The 16694-nt window shown below is 39.2% G+C and overlaps 1 protein-coding gene across 1 annotated transcript in view; it reads left to right on the top strand.

The window, feature by feature from the left end:
• ANAPC1 (anaphase promoting complex subunit 1) overlaps window positions 1-16694 on the top strand; it is a 199411-nt gene that overhangs the window by 176332 nt on the left and 6385 nt on the right. The window contains exons 39-45 of the mRNA XM_006898935.1: window positions 2696-2813; window positions 4659-4736; window positions 4912-4979; window positions 6301-6439; window positions 7545-7631; window positions 10906-11001; window positions 13771-13969. Coding sequence (XP_006898997.1) covers window positions 2696-2813; window positions 4659-4736; window positions 4912-4979; window positions 6301-6439; window positions 7545-7631; window positions 10906-11001; window positions 13771-13969 — 785 coding nt within the window. The remainder of the gene's footprint in view (window positions 1-2695; window positions 2814-4658; window positions 4737-4911; window positions 4980-6300; window positions 6440-7544; window positions 7632-10905; window positions 11002-13770; window positions 13970-16694) is intronic.

The raw sequence follows: 16694 nt of genomic DNA, 5'->3' as shown, positions 1-16694 counted from the left end.
TTTGCTTGTAGCATCCTGCAATTCATCAAGTTTGCCTTTCATCCATTGGATATATTCAGTCTCTCCTCTTTTAAATTCTGTGTCAGAAAGTTCCATGAGACTTTCTGGCTTCAGGTTATCCACTGCTATTGTATCGCCCTTTGTGACTGACATCTTGCTTTGCTCTTGTGTATTGTGTGGGATAGTTTGCTTTCTTCAAGACATTGGTATGTGTTCTTGATCTGAAGCCAATGCTCTTGAGATCAGATGGGTAGCTACCGAAATTGTGCGTTTCTCTGACTTTATGACTTCAGAAAAATGTCAGTTCAGTGCCTGCTAGGGCAATCTCTTGTTTCTAAAACAGGTCAAGGTGCTCCCGTTTAAAGGCAAGTTGCTTGCCCAGACGTGTAGGCACTGGTGTGGAGCCAAATGGGGTGAGGCAGGCAAAGGGTTGGGTGATCACAAGGGCAGGTCAATCACTTGGAGGACCTTGCTCAAACCTCTGCTGTCTCAGTGTGCTCACGACTGGGGTCCTTACTCAAATTTTTGCTGTCCATTTCCTACCCAATGGTTTTCTCAGTGTTCCCTGCGTGTTGGCAGTTACGCAGGTGCCCTCATACAACAGCCCCTGCTCCAGCAGTGTCCTGGATCCGACAGGATCCGAAAAGTCAAGGTCAAATTCCCACCAACCCACTAGCCTCTGGCTCGTCTGCAGAGTTCTCAGAAGCCAGCTGGCTGGCTCGTTTTGGGCAGTTGGTGTAGCCCAAGAGAGCTTGGCCAAATTCCCCATCAGTGGGCACGCCTTTAGGTGCTCTCCCAAGTAATCAGCAATGCCCTAGTAAACACAGCTAAGATCCTACTGGCCTTTGTCCTGCCAGGTCAGTTCCCCAAAAGCTCGGCTGATAGCTCCGGGTGATGGCTGGATCCGTGGTGGTGCCCTGAGGTCACAGGGCTGTGGTGGGGGCTGAGGTGCGTGCTTGTGGAGGTGCAAGGGGGATGGGGGAAGGGGAGGAATGCAAGGGACTATGGGGGTAAGGAGCGCAGGGCTTGGACACCATCACCAAGAGGTCGGGGTGGGGCTTGGGTGATGCTGGGGGTTTATGCAGCAGCACCCTGTGTGTTGGGGGTCACACAGGTGTGGTCTGCAGGGGGGTCACACAGTGGCGGGTAGTCTTCGCTCCTCTGTGTCTCACAGTCTTCACTCCTCTGGAGTTCCGCCGTGGGTGGCTGGCTGGCTGTTGCTCTTCCAGGGTCTCTTCCTGGCCTGTCTGGCGGTGGAGCCCCGTCTGGAGGTGGAGTTCTCCCATCTGTTGGCAGAGTTCTCCCGTCTGTTGGCAGAGTTCTCCAGTCTGGCTGTTCCCAGATACTAAGGTGTCAAGTCACCAGTCCTCAGCAAATAAGACTTACTGCGTTGCTCTGCCTGCCCACCGCGTTGCTGTAACACATTGATTTTTAATGAAGTATTTTGCAAGGCTTTTATGTGTCTTTTTTTAGAAAAAAAACGTTGATAAAACTGATGGCTTTGCTCTCTTACTCTTCCATACCAATTCTTTTCTCCCCTTTGGTTTTCATTCAGTCTCATATATACGTTTTGTTTTATAACAGTAATTATAGTTGAATATTGCCATTATTTACAATGCTTAATCAAATCCTTGTTATACCCTTCCTTTCCCTTCACCCTAACCTTCAACTTGCTAATCTGTGCCCTCCTTGCTTCCCCTCCCATTTCTATAAGCTCTCCACAATTGTTTCTGTGTATAAAACTTTGTTTAGCCTCCTCCCCATTCAGTCAGTTATGCGTGTCCCATTACAGATTAATGGCAGTACATACAATGTCTAATTGTCCATTCATTTCAGATTGACTTAGCTTTATATATTCTAATAAAGTGTTGACTCTCTAGACATTATTTCTTGCTTTCATCATGCTCCTTTATAATCCTCCTATTTTTGGAACAGTGCAATTACATTTTTTGCATTTTTCCTTTAGTGGCTGGTTTCTTTCACTCAGCATAATGTGCTCTACACTCACTCATTATGTGTCTTGTTACATGAGTTCTTAATTTTTTTTCAATGCTGCATGATGCTCCATTGTTTAGTGTACCACAGTTTCTCTCTGTATTCATTTGTTGATGGGCACTTGGGCTGCTTTCGATTTGCTATTTTGAATAATACTGCTTAAAGGAGAAATAAAAATGGGACTAGACGTAAATATCTTAGAAGGTTTAAAAGATCATGTAAATGTTGAACAGAAAAAGATGTTTGAGAGGGGACTGACTGTGATAATTTTCACCTGTAAATCCTTTTGGGAACTCTGTGACTTTGTGGATGAGGAATTGCACTGTTAGCCCCAAGTCATGGAGTTAGAAGCCTCCAGCTGTTCTGTTGGACAGAACAGGAGCAACCTTCTCCTTTGCAGTGTATAGCTCTCTATACCCACTGGAGACGCTACTGTGAATTGGTTCTAAGTTGATGGGTCTTAACAACATAAACCCTTGTAATTGTGAGAACTCAGATAAAAAATGCTAGGATAAAAGATCATTTACATATAAATTTTAAGAGAGAATTTTTTGCTATTTCAATTAATATCATCATCATCCTTTAAGACTTATACCCATTGGAAGATACCAGCCTAGCTTCTGTCATCTTTGAGTAGGAAGAGCAAGTCGTAGAGCCGGTACTGTCAGCTGCTTCTTAGGTGCTCTGTTTCTTTGGACAGATATCACCTCCAGGCTCTCCGGCACCTGTACGTCCTGGCTGCAGAACCACGGCTGCTGGTACCTGTGGATGTGGATACAAACATGCCCTGCTATACCCTCTTAGAAGTTACCTACAAGGTAACATCCTGCCCCTACCCCCTATGATTTGCCTGTAATTTTATTTCAATTCAGTCATTTTCTTTGGAGCAGGTGAAATTTTTTGTTTGTTTTGGGGTGTTTGTTGTTTTTTTTCCCCCTTGTTGTGTACTGTTGAATCGTACCTGACTGGCATAGGGAGGAGATTGCCACTCCTCCAGCAGTGATCTGGTGGATTTGAACTGCATACCTTTGGGATTGCAGCACAGCTTCTTGCCACTAGGCCACCAGAGCTTTTAAAATGTTGATCGCTTTCACTGAAAGATGATAGTAGTGAATTGGACTTACTCAGTGTTAAGGCTGTAAATTAGCGGTGTAATGGTGCATTTCCCTTTTACGTTTATCTGCTCAGCTAGTGTAAACTTGTGCTGTGTGCAGTAAGAGGAAGAAAAGGAGAATTCACATTGGTTGAGCACTTCATGGTTTATATCACAGTTTTCCTTGTTGGGCTCTCTTTAGTTATTTATTTCAAATTCATACCATGAAGTGGGTACTCTGACTCATATTTACAGAAGAGAGAAATGCGACCCAGAGCTTAAATAGCTTGTTGGAGTCACATTGGCAGTGGGAAGTAGAGTTGGGCGCCATACCATTCTTCTGATCCCAGCATTTTTGGTTTTTTTGTTTGGTTGGTTGGTTTTTTATCTCAGCATTTTTGTATGTCCTGCTAGGTCATTCAGACTTAATTTTGAATCACTTAGTGTATGAATGTCTTAGAGATTATTAACTAGTCTTTATACTTTAACTCTATTAATTTTGCATAGTTAATAGCAGTGTTCTAAAAATCTGGTTGGATTATGATTCTTAGATTTGTCAGCAGCAAACTTTAAAGTCCAGGATAATGTATTTATTTTTGTGATAAAGGAGTATAGTAGAGAATGGCAACTGAGACACTCTGGAGGAACAGGAGTGGTTCTGTTCTGTGTCTCCCATTGGGAGGCGGGGAGTCATATAGTTGTGGTGAAATAAGGTGGCTACATGCCAGGCCACTGGACTCCCCAGCCATCCCATCAAAATTATGTAAGTACAAGTAGAGAATCAGAAACTAGAGTGACAGTATCCAGCTTCACAAAGTCTGTTTCCCCTTCAAGTAGTTATAAATTAAATCCTTTGGTATAATTCTACATCTGCATATTCATATAATTTTAACTAGTATCTAATTGGGAAAAATTTCTCAAGAGAAAGCTATACCAAATGTACATGTGTGCGTATAATTTGTGAGCAATTGATTAAAATAGTACAGATTTGGGGGTCATTCCCAGCCTATTTTGTGTTTTCCTAAATAAGCTGTACAAAGAGAAAGCAAATCATACATCCTTCCTTGATTCAACAATATTAAGTACCTTAAGTGTTCCAGAAGTTTTACTGGGTTCCATGAGTACAAATATGAGATAATATTGCCATACTCTTTAAGAAACTTCTGTCTATTACAGACAGGCATGAATGCCATAGGAGTGTGATAATGAAGATCTGTGTGGAATGCAGGGGTAAGAGTGGAGTGGTTCCAGCTGTGGGAGCTGGGGAGGCAGTTAGGCTGGGCATTTTGTTTGGACTATGAATGGTGAATAGGTGCATTCCCAGCAGAGAGGATGGCATGTACAAAACCCGGAGGCCTCAGGTGCCAGGCTTGAAATGATGGCAGGTGATGCAGGCTGCACAAAGAAATCTAGTCGTTTACCATTTGAGCATTGGTGAGGACTCTGTGTAATTTTATAATTGGTCTGTGTGTAAACTGGGTAAGGAAAGTGCAGAGAACGGAAATGTTTCTTCTTTGTAGCTTCCCCTGACTATACTATAAACTGTGGCTGTATTCTTATGTTTATAAAGGGCACCCAGTGGTATGAACAAACCAAAGAAGAATTGATGGCTCCTACCCTTCTTCCTGAACTTCACCTTTTAAAGCAAGTGAGTTTGATGTGACTTAGACTTAGAGATGTATTTAAGTGATGAATCCAAACAGAAAGGCAAAGTATTCAAGATAGCTAATTAAAGGCATGAGCTTCAAGAATTATGAGTTTTATTTGGTCAAAGTAGAACCTTTTCAATGTTGCCTAACTTGTGTTTATATTTATCTTGGCAGATTAAAGTTCAAGGGCCGAGATACTGGGAGCTACTTATAGACTTAAGCAAGGGAACACAGCATTTGAAGTGAGTATATTAATTTTCTCATGTACCTTATAGAAAATGAATGAATACAAGTATTGAAATGTTGGAAGGTATAAACTATAGATCATGATCTAGAATGATCTTTGTCACCATTTGCTATCAGCCAGTAGGATATTTGTAGAGTAAAATAGTCTCTATATTTAAAATAAGGTTAATATTAGAAAATAAAATTAATTTATAGTCTAAACATTAAATATTTATTTATTTATTCATTCATTAATAAACAGGAACTAATTTACATTGGGACAATAATGGGACTATCTTTTGGAACAGTTATGAATGATTTAGTTAAGAAAATAAGATTGATGTGCATGTACACTGAAGGAGCATTATAGTTGTCGTTGTTATGTGCCATCAAGTCACTTGCTACTCATAGCGATCCTATGTACAACAGCCCTAAACTCTGCTCTGTTCTGTGCCAGTCACACTGTCTCTGAGACACCCATCCTGATTACCCCAGTCACTGAATCAATCCACCTCATAGAGGGCCTTCCCCTCCTGCGCTGTCCCTCCACCCTCCCAAGCATGATGTCCCTCTCCAAGGACTGGTCCCTCCTTACAGCATGTCCAAAGTAGGTTAGACAGAGCCTCAGAATCCTTGCCTCCAAGAAGCCACCCAGTTTAACTCTTTCCAGGATGAACCTGTTTGTTTTCCTAGCAGTCCATGGTACTCTCAGTACTCTTCTACAGCACCACAACTCAAAGAAATCAATTCTCCTTCTATCGTCCTTAGTCATTATCCAACTCTCTGAAGCATAACAAGTGATAGCAAAGACCATGGCCTGTATCAGACGCACCTTAGCCTCTAGAGAGACACCATTGCTCTTCAGTACTTTGGAGAGGTCCCGAACAGCAGACTTTCCCCTGGCAATACGTCTTTTAATTTCCTGGCTACTGGTGCCGAGAGTGTTGACTGTGGAGCCAAGCAAACTAAAGCTGTGAACAATCTCAATCTTCACCATCCATCCTGAGCTTTATAGTAACTAGTGCATATTACATCACTTCTGTTGCCTTTATGTACCATTCTCTTGTAACATCCTCTTAAATTTGAGATTACAGTAGATTACTTCTGTGTGAGACTAGTTTATGTTCACTGAATATTCATAAATTTGTACCTTATACAGTATATAAATTCTTTTTTAATTAGAATTTAAGAAACCTATGAACATTTTAAAATTTTGTCCCAATAGATTATTTAATAATTCTTGACTTCCATACATATTGCCAGATAATGCAGGGGAAATAAAGAAACTGAGATAAAATATGCAAACAGTATCTTGTATTCATTCTCATTTTTTTTCAGATCAATCCTTTCCAAGGATGGAGTTTTATATGTAAAGCTCAGGGCTGGTCAGCTTTCCTACAAGGAAGACCCAATGGGGTGGCAAAGTTTGTTGGCCCAGACTGTGGCTAATAGGAACTCTGAAGCTCGGGCGTTCAAGGTAATATTGATTGGTGAAAATTGGAAGATGAGAGGAAACAGTTCTAATCTCATAAAGGTCCACTGTCTCTGATACACCCATCCTGATTACCCCAGTCACTGAATCAATCCACTTTATAGAGGGCCTTCCCCTCCTGCGCTGTCCCTCTACCCTCCCAAGCATGATGTCCCTCTCCAAGGACTGGTCCCTCCTTACAACATGTCCAAAGTAGGTTAGACAGAGCCTCAGAATCCTTACCTCCAAGGAGTCACCCGTTTTAACCCTTTCCAGGATGAACCTGTTTGTTTTCCTAGCAGTCCATGGTACCCCCAGTACTCTTCTTCAGCACCACAGCTCAAAGAAATCAATTCTCCTTCTGTCCTCCTTAGTCATTATCCAACTCTCTGAAGCATAACAAGTGATAGCAAAGACCATGGCCTGTATCAGATGCACCTTAGCCTCTAGAGAGACACCATTGCTCTTCAGTACTTTGGAGAGGTCCCTAACAGCAGACTTTCCCCTGGCAATACGTCTTTTAATTTCCTGGCTACTGGTGCCGAGAGTGTTGACTGTGGAGCCAAGCAAACTAAAGCTGTGAATAATCTCGATATCTTCACCATCTATCCTGATGCTGCCAATTGGCCCAGTGGTGAGAATCTTTGTCTTCTTGACATTGAGCCTCAATCCATATTGGAGGCTGTAGTCCTTGACCCTCTGTAGCAAGCACTTCAGGTCTTCCTCAGTTTCAGCAAGCAGGGCTGTGTCATCTGCATAAAGCAGATTGTTGATAGATCTTCCACCAATCTTGACCCCACATTTTACGTACTAATACCAATTTTAGTTAGTCAGTGAGTAATAGCAAAACCTTTTGTTGAGGGGTGAATTGTATAATAAAGAAAACTTACTGATAAGCTAATAATTCATAATAGCTTGTGCAGAGAGCCTTGGGTTGTTGTTTTTTAGCAGTTATAGGTTGTTGGAGCTCTAGCAAGTTGCCTCAACCTTTTATGGCAACATTTTATGAATAAAGGAGGTTGGTTTACAGCCCTGTAGATTGCAATTTGAAGAGCAAGGAGCATAATCTTTCATAATATCACTTATATTTGTTACTTGTTTTGTTTTTCAGCCAGAAACTGTTTCAGCATTCACTTCTGACCCAGCCCTTCTCTCATTTGCTGACTATTTCTGCAAACCAACTATAAACATGGGTCTGGTATGTATTAGACGGTTTGCTGAGGCCCCAGAACTCTGGGGTTCTAGTGAGGAGGGAGATGCACTGCCAACCCAAAGCCAGGATGTTTGAATCCACTGGCTGTACCAAGGGAGAGAGAGATGGGTAGTCTCCTCCTGTGTGATAAACTGCCTCTGAAAACCCAGACTCTGTAGCATTGAGTGCGTGAGTCTTTATATCTGAAACTCTGCTGAGTATATAGTTACCTTAAATCTGATCCTGAGGGCAAGTGCTTTATCATTTGACTTTATATGAAGAAACCCCTCCTCAGTTATTTTACATGCCACATTCATATAGCTAGTAAATTCTGGGCTGCAGACTGAAATCTATCTGTCTGTCTCTGACCTTAAACTCCATGGGTGACCTTAACCTCAGCTGGACATGGCTGTCCTGCCTCCCCAAAACTCGTTTTGTGGTCACTTTTTCCTGCTGCATGTTGTTTAATGCTGAGTTCCCTTTCTAGATTCTGCTCTTCCCAGCCAATTTCAGCATAGCTCTCTGATTTCCTGTCTGTTCATTTGACTTTGAATTGACCCACTTTACCCCACAGCACTTATTATCCTTTACAATCCCTTGGATTGACTTAGTTGTATTTTATTCTTAAAAAGTTATTTTTTTATTGTTGAGAATGGATACAGCAAACATACACCAAATTCAGCTATTTCTGTATGTACTGTTTAGTGACACTGATTATATTACTTAAGGTGTGCAGCCATTCTCATCTTCTTTTCTGAATTTCCCCACCCCATTAACATAAATTTACCACTCCCTAAAGATTCTAACTAGTCTTTCACTTATTATTAACACATTGCCAATCAACATGACGATTTTTACTTGACAAAGTGCTTTTCCATTTTCTCAAACTAATAAATGTAATAATTGTGTTTTGGGGTTTTTTTATAATTCAACACTTTTTAGTTCTCTTAAAAGAAGTCTAAATTTGTTATAGTTTTTAACAGAATAGAATGCAAACTGTCTCCTTTCCCCTACCCTATGAAAATGTACAGAGCAAATTTGTGGCATCGTTTACGCAGCATTCCCATAACACTGCTTCCTTTCACCACAGTGGGCAGTGTGCACTTGCTTCATTTCTACCCTGTGTTTCCTTTTGTCTGCATTTTCTACCCTTTCTTGCCTTCTAGATTTTAGGTAAATGTTGTCATTTTTATCTCAAATTCTATCTTTTGTTTGGCTGAAAGATGGTTTCCAGCAATGGCTCCATTTCTAGGTCAGAAAAGTATCTTAGATAATCTCATGGATTCCTGGAGACTGTCAGATCAGTAAGTGTGGTCTCTTTTAGGAATTTGACTTTCTGTTCTGCCTGGTTTTCCTGGCTCTGTGCTGCACACTGCTATGACTCTAGTCAGAGCGGTTGTTGGTGGTAGCCAGGTAATGTCTAGTTCTGGTCTTGGAGTCTTGGGACTGTGGTTCACGTGAGCCATTGTTCTTTTGAATTAATTATTAATTTTCTTTTCTTCACTTTACTCTAAGACCCCAGATACTACTCAGTAAGGTAGAATGTAGAACATTGTCTTTATGAATTACATTGTACTGTTTGATGAAGATGAACTTGTGTTCATTTCACTCTTATGTTGACCCATTTCATTTTTTTAGCCTGGGAACACATCTTTCGAGATATTTGGTTATAAAGGCAAAAATATTTTATTATTAAGCTAAACTGCTTTTTGGCTTTAACAAGACTTCAGGTGATATTTATTAATATTTGACATTTATCTCAAGACTAGCATTTCAGAGGTATATTCAGACATCATTGCTTTAGGTATTGGAGTCTTTGGGAATTTAAATTTCTTTTCTACATTTCCCTCTCTTAATTATTCTCTTTATTTATGGATTAAAATATTTAGAGATGGTAACTGGACACTATCTAGTTCTTCTAATAGCATGGTGAAGGAAACAGATCTACGTAGAGGCAATGAACTACACATTCCATGTGTATTGACCTTTGTTCGATTTTTTTTACATATATATAGCTTTGAATTACTTTGTAGTATCTTTTCCTTTCTACATAGAAGCCCCAGTAATATTTTTTAATAATCTAAATTTTAGTCTGTTTGTATTTTCTTATCGTGATTTCAATGAACCATTAGTATTTTTTTGTAGTGCTAGTTTACTGGATAGAAACTCTCTCAGCTTCTCTTTAACTGGAAATGTTTCACCTTCATTCGTGAAGAATAGTTTTGTTGGCACAGTATTTTTGGTTGACAGAGTTTGTTTCTTTTTCTTTTTACCATTTTAAAGCTATCATTCCATGGCTCTCTGACTTCCAGTAGTCCTGAGGAATATTCATCCCTTAATCATATTGGGGATCCTTTATATATAATTGTTTACATCTCTTTCACAGTTTTCAAGCTTTAAATTTTGAGGTCCTAATTATGATGTATCTTGATACAGAGCTTTTTGGATTTATAGATTCATGTCCTTCATTAGATTGGGGAAATTTCCTGTCATTATTTCTTCCAACATTTTCTTTCCCTCTTTCTCTTTTACATCTCCTTTTGGAATTTAGTGATGCATATATTAAATATCGTGTTGTTGTTCAGTAATTTTATTAAAGTGGGCCCAACCCTTCTTGAGCTTATACACTTTCTTATCCACTAATGGCAGAGCATGATAGAGAGCATGATAATGAAGCAAGATAATGCAAGGTTTGCAGTCTATTCATAGGATTGCTGTGAGTAGTCAACTCAGTGGCACCTAACAACTACAATAATAGCAATCCTCTAATTCATTGATTCTTTTCTATCTTATTATTTTTTAAATGTGGCATCCATTATAATTGTATAAAGAGATAGTTCTTGTACTCTTTTAAAGTATTCACTTTAGAGCTTAAGAATGAACCTTACAGCAGTCCAGAATAAGAGCTGCATAGACTGGGAGGTAGGGGGGTGGGGGGATGTTATATAACAATGAAAGAATTTTATTTTCCTTTCAAAGAGAAAAGCAAATGAGGGGGCCAGGGAGGAAGATGTCAACAATGAAAATGGAAATCCAAGTTCTCTATAAACTCATCGAAATCTTAGTAAAAAAAGAAAAACAATCAGCATAATTAATCATATTAATAAAATAATTAATAAGAACCACATGATCCTAGCAATTAATGCAGAAAAGGGCTTTGGCAAAATCCAACACCCCTTCCAGATTTTTTTTTTAAAAAAAGCCTTAATTGTTACTATGCAATTAATTGCCAAACTTACATTACACAGATATGCTATAAAAAGCTGCTTCTTTTCCACAGAAACAGGAAATTCTGGATCTCTTTTCTTCAGTGCTGTATGAATGTGTTACTCAGGAGACCCCAGAGATGCTACCTGCCTATATTGCAATGGATCAGGTAGGGTGTGAAAAACGTGTTCTAATTTTCATGAGGTTTTTTTTTCCCTTCCAGAATTTCAGATAATTACATTTGATAGTGAAATAATGTTCTCTGTGGGTTCATTTTTATAGTATGAGATTTTCTTTTATGATTTGAAAAAGCCCTGTCATAGTTGAAAATGAAATACATAAAAAGTTTAAAATTTGTGGTGTTGTAATTTCCTTAGGGTTCCCATTCTCTCTTTTTGCCCTGTTTCCCTGCATCGAAGAGAAAAAGAATATTTTCTCTCTCTCCGCCATCCTTGTATGATCTCTTAAGTGGACAATTCCCACATATTTGTAATATTGCAAAATTATACCTATGTGTTTAAGCTGGCAGAAGGTTACAAAATATTAGGAATTTAAGGAGTTGGAGCTCATTTTAAATTTCTTTTGTGTTATAACCAAAAAGTCTAAATGAGTAACACAAAACATATTTAACAGCTTTCTTAAAGGGTCTGCTGGCAACTATGATAACTTTACAGTGGTCTCAAGAAATGAGCTTTTAGGATCACTTATTATTAACACAAATTATAATCATTAAATCTGAAAATGAAACCGATTTCTACACTGTGTATATGATCTTAATGAGATTGTGCTTTCTTCTCTAAAGTAAGTGGCTATACACATATCAGGAGCATTGTTTCGCTCTTCTGCCCTATCCCAGATACTTGATCTACTTTTTTAAACTTTTTTTATTTGTTTGATTTTTCTTCAATTTTTATTTTATATCAGTGTGCATCTGACCTGTCTTTGCACTCCATTTTGGTTTCCAGAAAGAGCCCTGCTGGCACAGTATGTTAAGTACTGATTGACTGCTAACTATGTTATTGGCTGTTTTAATCTATCAGCCATTCCTCAGGAGAAATATGATCAATCCTTTCATAAAGATTTCTTTCCTTTCATGAAGATCCTCAGAAACCAGTTGGGTAGTTCCATAAATCTGAGTCATATCAAAGACAGTGGGTTTGTTTTTGGGGGATGATGATTCAAAAGTAGGGCTTTCAACCAGTTTGTTCTAATAATAATTATCAGGTCTCTGATAACTTTAGTGCTAAGAAGTTACTGCCAATCCAAAGACCTGTAGTTCAAATCCACCAACTGCACCATGGAAGAAAGATGGTGTTCTGTTAGAAAGTTGGCTTTTTTTAGCCATTTAGCCTCTTGTCTCCAGCTACCTTAACTGCAGAGGACCTGACCTTGCAAATCACTTATCTAGGATAAGTGGAGGCATGCTTCCCATACTGAGCAGCATCAAGACTTGATGTGAGAAAGACTTGAAGCAAGGCTTGTGGCAGCAGGACGCTGGTGGTGGTGGAGAGATGTAGAAGGCCACTTTTGAGGCTCCTGACTTAAGGCCTAAGTTGCTTTATACTGCTCACTAAATGCTATTCCATAAAGGCCTTCCTGGCATGTCTAGAGATAAGTTCAGCTCAGAATCTCTACCCAGTCTCAAGGAAACTGCTTCTTTCCATAGCTCAGTGTCTGTAACTCAAGGTCTTAGGGAGTGTTCCACATTCCTGCAGCATACTGATATCTTGAGGCTGAGTTTCCATAGTAACCCAGCCTATGTAATATACCTAGGCAAATTCCTATAAAAGCCTGAAAAAATTTTAATAAAGTGGGACTTGATCAGGAATCTGTCTTGTCCCCATTCTTTGCACCACTTGTCCCTTTTCAGCCCCACTCTCCCTCCTTTAGGTCTACGTTAATGTCCCTGCTGGCTGGGGCAGAGACTGTGACAAGATGTGACCTAATGCTTCTTGCATTTGTGCTGGCTGCAGTTGGGTTTTATAGTTTGCTTTTGATGATTTGAAAAAAAGCTGCTTGCTAAATTCAAACTGGAGCCTGGACTAACCGAGGAGCTATGCCTTGAACTGTTGGGCTAAAACCTAGACTTGTTTTGGGTGATACTGTGATATTCTTTGCCTCCCTCACTCTCCAACAGCTCTCCCTAATAAACCTCATTGGTTGGACCATAACTGTGTGTCTGAGTCAGCAACGAATAAAAGAACCTCTTGCTGTTTGTTGGTGGGCTCTATAGGTACAATGGGGCTGGGCTACAGGTTTCTGATCTGCTTTCTTCTCTAGGGCTGTGAGGGGTTCTCTCTAGCCCTTTCTGAGAAATGCTTCTGGTCCTGTGCTTCAGTGTTTTGTTTTCTCCTTTTTAGACAGATGGACAGTCTTTTCTTGTGTCATTCTGTGCCTCTGAAAACCCATTGGATGATCAGCTGTGAATCAGTTCTGACTTGACAGAACTTAACAACAAAAAAGGACAACCATTCTTCTGAGAATTTGTGTTTCTACTTCAGATACAAGGAATCTGCATTTTAATAAATCCTTACCCTTTGAGGACTTTATTAGGATGTAAATTCCGATTCTGTTGTATACATTCAAAAGAAATTTTCAGAAGGGAGTTGAACAAGAATCAACTAGTTGGAAGTCCTGTCTGCAAGACTGCCTATCAAGACTTAGAAATCTTAATTAAGTTGCCTTTATTTCTTTTACCTGAAATGACAGCTCATCACGTGGAGTATATTAAAAAAGTGGGCCATGTACTTATACCTGGTGAGACTTTTTATGTGGAACAGAATGCTTCAAAACATAGTGAATCACAGCACAGCCTTTTCTTTATTTATGAACCACATTTTAAAAAGGCAACATACTATAGATTGTACCTCTGAAAAAATATAATCAGAACAACTTCCCCCTTTGATTAAATGTATTACTATTGCTCTTTCTCTTCAAGGCTATAAGAAGACTAGAAAGAAGGGAAATGTCTGAGACATCTGAACTTTGGCAGATAAAGTTAGTGCTAGAGTTTTTCAGCTCCAGAAGTCATCAAGAACGACTACAGAGTCATCCCAAGCGAGGGCTCTTCATGAACTCTGAATTCCTTCCTGTTGTGAAGTGCACCATTGATAATACTCTGGACAAGTGGCTGCAAGGTATTCATAGCATTGTCTCCTTTGTACTTTTGAGATACACTAGACGTTCGGTGGTATAGTCTTATCAGGAATTGCAATTCCAGCTCACAGTGGCAGGAGGGAGTATACTGTTAACTGGTTAACTCTGGCTTCTCCTGTGCTAAAGATATACAACTGTCCTCCTAGAGGGTGAGCTGTGAGTTGATTCCAAGTTCTACAGCAATGAATGAATTTGAGTTAGGTAAATTAGACTCTAATCATCTATATACATTCACCTACTTTGTAAATAAACTATGCAGAGTGTATTGGAGTGAATCTCTTATGAATGAATGCTTGTTTTACTTATTCTTTTGGTCATTCATTGAGGACCTGGGACATCAGGTAATGAGGTTTTCTCTTGGTGAACATACTGTGTTTTGATTTGAAGTGATTCATAATAACTCATGGCAAACAGTGTGGCTTTTAGATTTTTTGAAAGCTATTTTGTGTATGATACATGCCTGAAATTAATTTTTAGTTAACTCTGAGCCTTTTGTTCTTTTCTGTTAATTCCAATGCTTCTGGGACATATCTGAGAACAGCCTGCTTTAAGTAAATTATTTTGTTGTTTTTGTTATGTGCCACTGAGTACAACTCATAGCAACCCTATTAACAGTAGACCTTAACCCTGTCCTATCCTGCACCATCGTCATCATCTCCGACACACTTGAGCACATCGCTGCAGTCACTGTGTCAGTCCATCTCATTGAGGGTCTTCTTTTTTTTTACCGACCTTTCCTAGTATGATGGCTCTCTTGAAGGAATAGCTTTGAGTAAATACTAATTTAATAATAGGAATAGAACAATTGATTCTGTAAAACTAATAGTAATAAATAGAACCTAAGACCTTGACCTTCCTTTAACTTCTCTGTATTCTAGATTCAGTTTCAGAGTCTCTTCTGACATTTTGGGCTTTTCTTTATTTTCCTATCTTAATCATCTTTTCTTTTTTTAAAAAATCATCTTTTGTTTTCTTCCTTTATGATATCCATCCACAATTCCCTGGTCAATCAGTAGCGTTCACTACATAAAATATATTCCTGAGACAGACTCTAGATGGTATATATCCAAGGTTGTATTTTGACTTGTATGGGCTTTTTTCCTTTTTTTTTAGTGTCAACTGAGGTTGCATATGGGCAGTTGAAGGGTTCATGACCCCTGGCTTTGTTCTGTTTGGTGATATTGAGTTTTTCTGGCTTTGTTCTGTTTGGTGATATTGAGCTTTTCCTTTGTCTCTTTCTACAGATGTAGTTAACTCAATTTGTGCTTATTCCATGTGGTGAGGGCCATGTGTACAGTGTGGGTTTTTTTTTGAAGAAAAGATACTTGAATGTAATAAGATATTGGTTATACAAAATTCTAACATATTGTCTTCAGCACATTATCTTTCACTCAGAACATATTTTCTTACCAGTAATACTTTTTATCTGTTAGCCATTTTGTATTCCAATAATCAGTGCATAAAAATGGAGAAGCTAAGTTGAAAGAAAGAAATAATGAAGAGGACTGAACAGAAGATTTCAGTGGGTGGCTCAAGAAGAAAAACCATAATGTTGTTATGAAATGTGCACAGACTTTGAGTTAGAAAGAAAATGAAAGAGAAGAATACACTTGGTATTTGTAATGATCAGAGAACTGAAGATAAAATTCAAGCCTCAAGTTGTAATAGATTAAGATGATGGCTTAGTGATAAGTAATTCCACTACCAATGCAGAACTATGCAGTTTGAATCCATGAGCTTCTCTGCAGAAGAAAGGTGAGCAGTCTCCTCTCATGGAATTTCTGCTTCTGAAGACCCCCTGGACGGTCAGCAGTGAGTCGCTTCTGACTCTGGTACACTGCAACAACAATGGACAGAATATTGAATAAAACAGGATGCTACACAAAGTATACCAAACAAGAATTGGTTGGTGTTTCTCCTCCTAAGAACCTTTTCTTCTCTTCCTTTGCAAACTCATATTCAACATACAGCGTCAGTTTAAATACCCTTTCTTCATTGGTCCTCTAAGACCTCAGGTATCCTTCCTACCATCTTTATTTCCCTCTTACATCTGCCTTCACCCACCTCCTCACTCTGGATTCAAGTGACAGGTCTGCATTATCTGTTTTATATTTTAAAAAAGAATGTATATAAATTTGTAGTGTTAGACATCCAAGGTTAAGGCAGGTGTAGACATCATTTTATTCCAGCAGCGTCAGATCCATTCCTTGAAATTTCATCCTCACAGGGCTTTGTCGTGGGACTAAAATGGCTGCAGTAGTTCTTTTTTATTATTATTATTAAATTTTATTAGTTTTAATGAACATTTACAGAGATTTTGGGTTTTCATTCATTCACTGTCGCACTGTTTTCTCCACCCTCATCCTCAGTTCGTTCTTCTTCCCCCACCCCCCATGTCTGTTTTAATTGTCCAATTGCCACAGTACTTGTCAAAGCCAGTTCTGATTAATCTCCTTTGTCAGTGTGTCCCTTGCCATTCCCTATCACTCCTCCCTGAGAGAGACTTCACGCTGATTCATAAGGAAAAGGGGGTGGCGTTTTCTCTTAGCTACTTCCTGCTGAAAAGGGACGCTGTGGGTTTCAGGGTGAATGTCTTCTCTCACTACTCTAAAGGGCCCCTTTGGCAGTAGGAAACACATAGACTATTATGGAGATTGATTTTGGAATTTAGATGCACTGTTATCAATTGTGCTTAGCCGTACATGT

This window comes from Elephantulus edwardii, unplaced genomic scaffold, assembly GCF_000299155.1.
Source record: "Elephantulus edwardii isolate Elephantulus edwardi_28Jun2011 unplaced genomic scaffold, EleEdw1.0 scaffold00241, whole genome shotgun sequence".
Lineage (NCBI taxonomy): Eukaryota > Metazoa > Chordata > Mammalia > Macroscelidea > Macroscelididae > Elephantulus > Elephantulus edwardii.
Note: the sequence above shows the minus strand (reverse complement) of the source record. Positions and strands in the feature narration are given on the sequence as shown.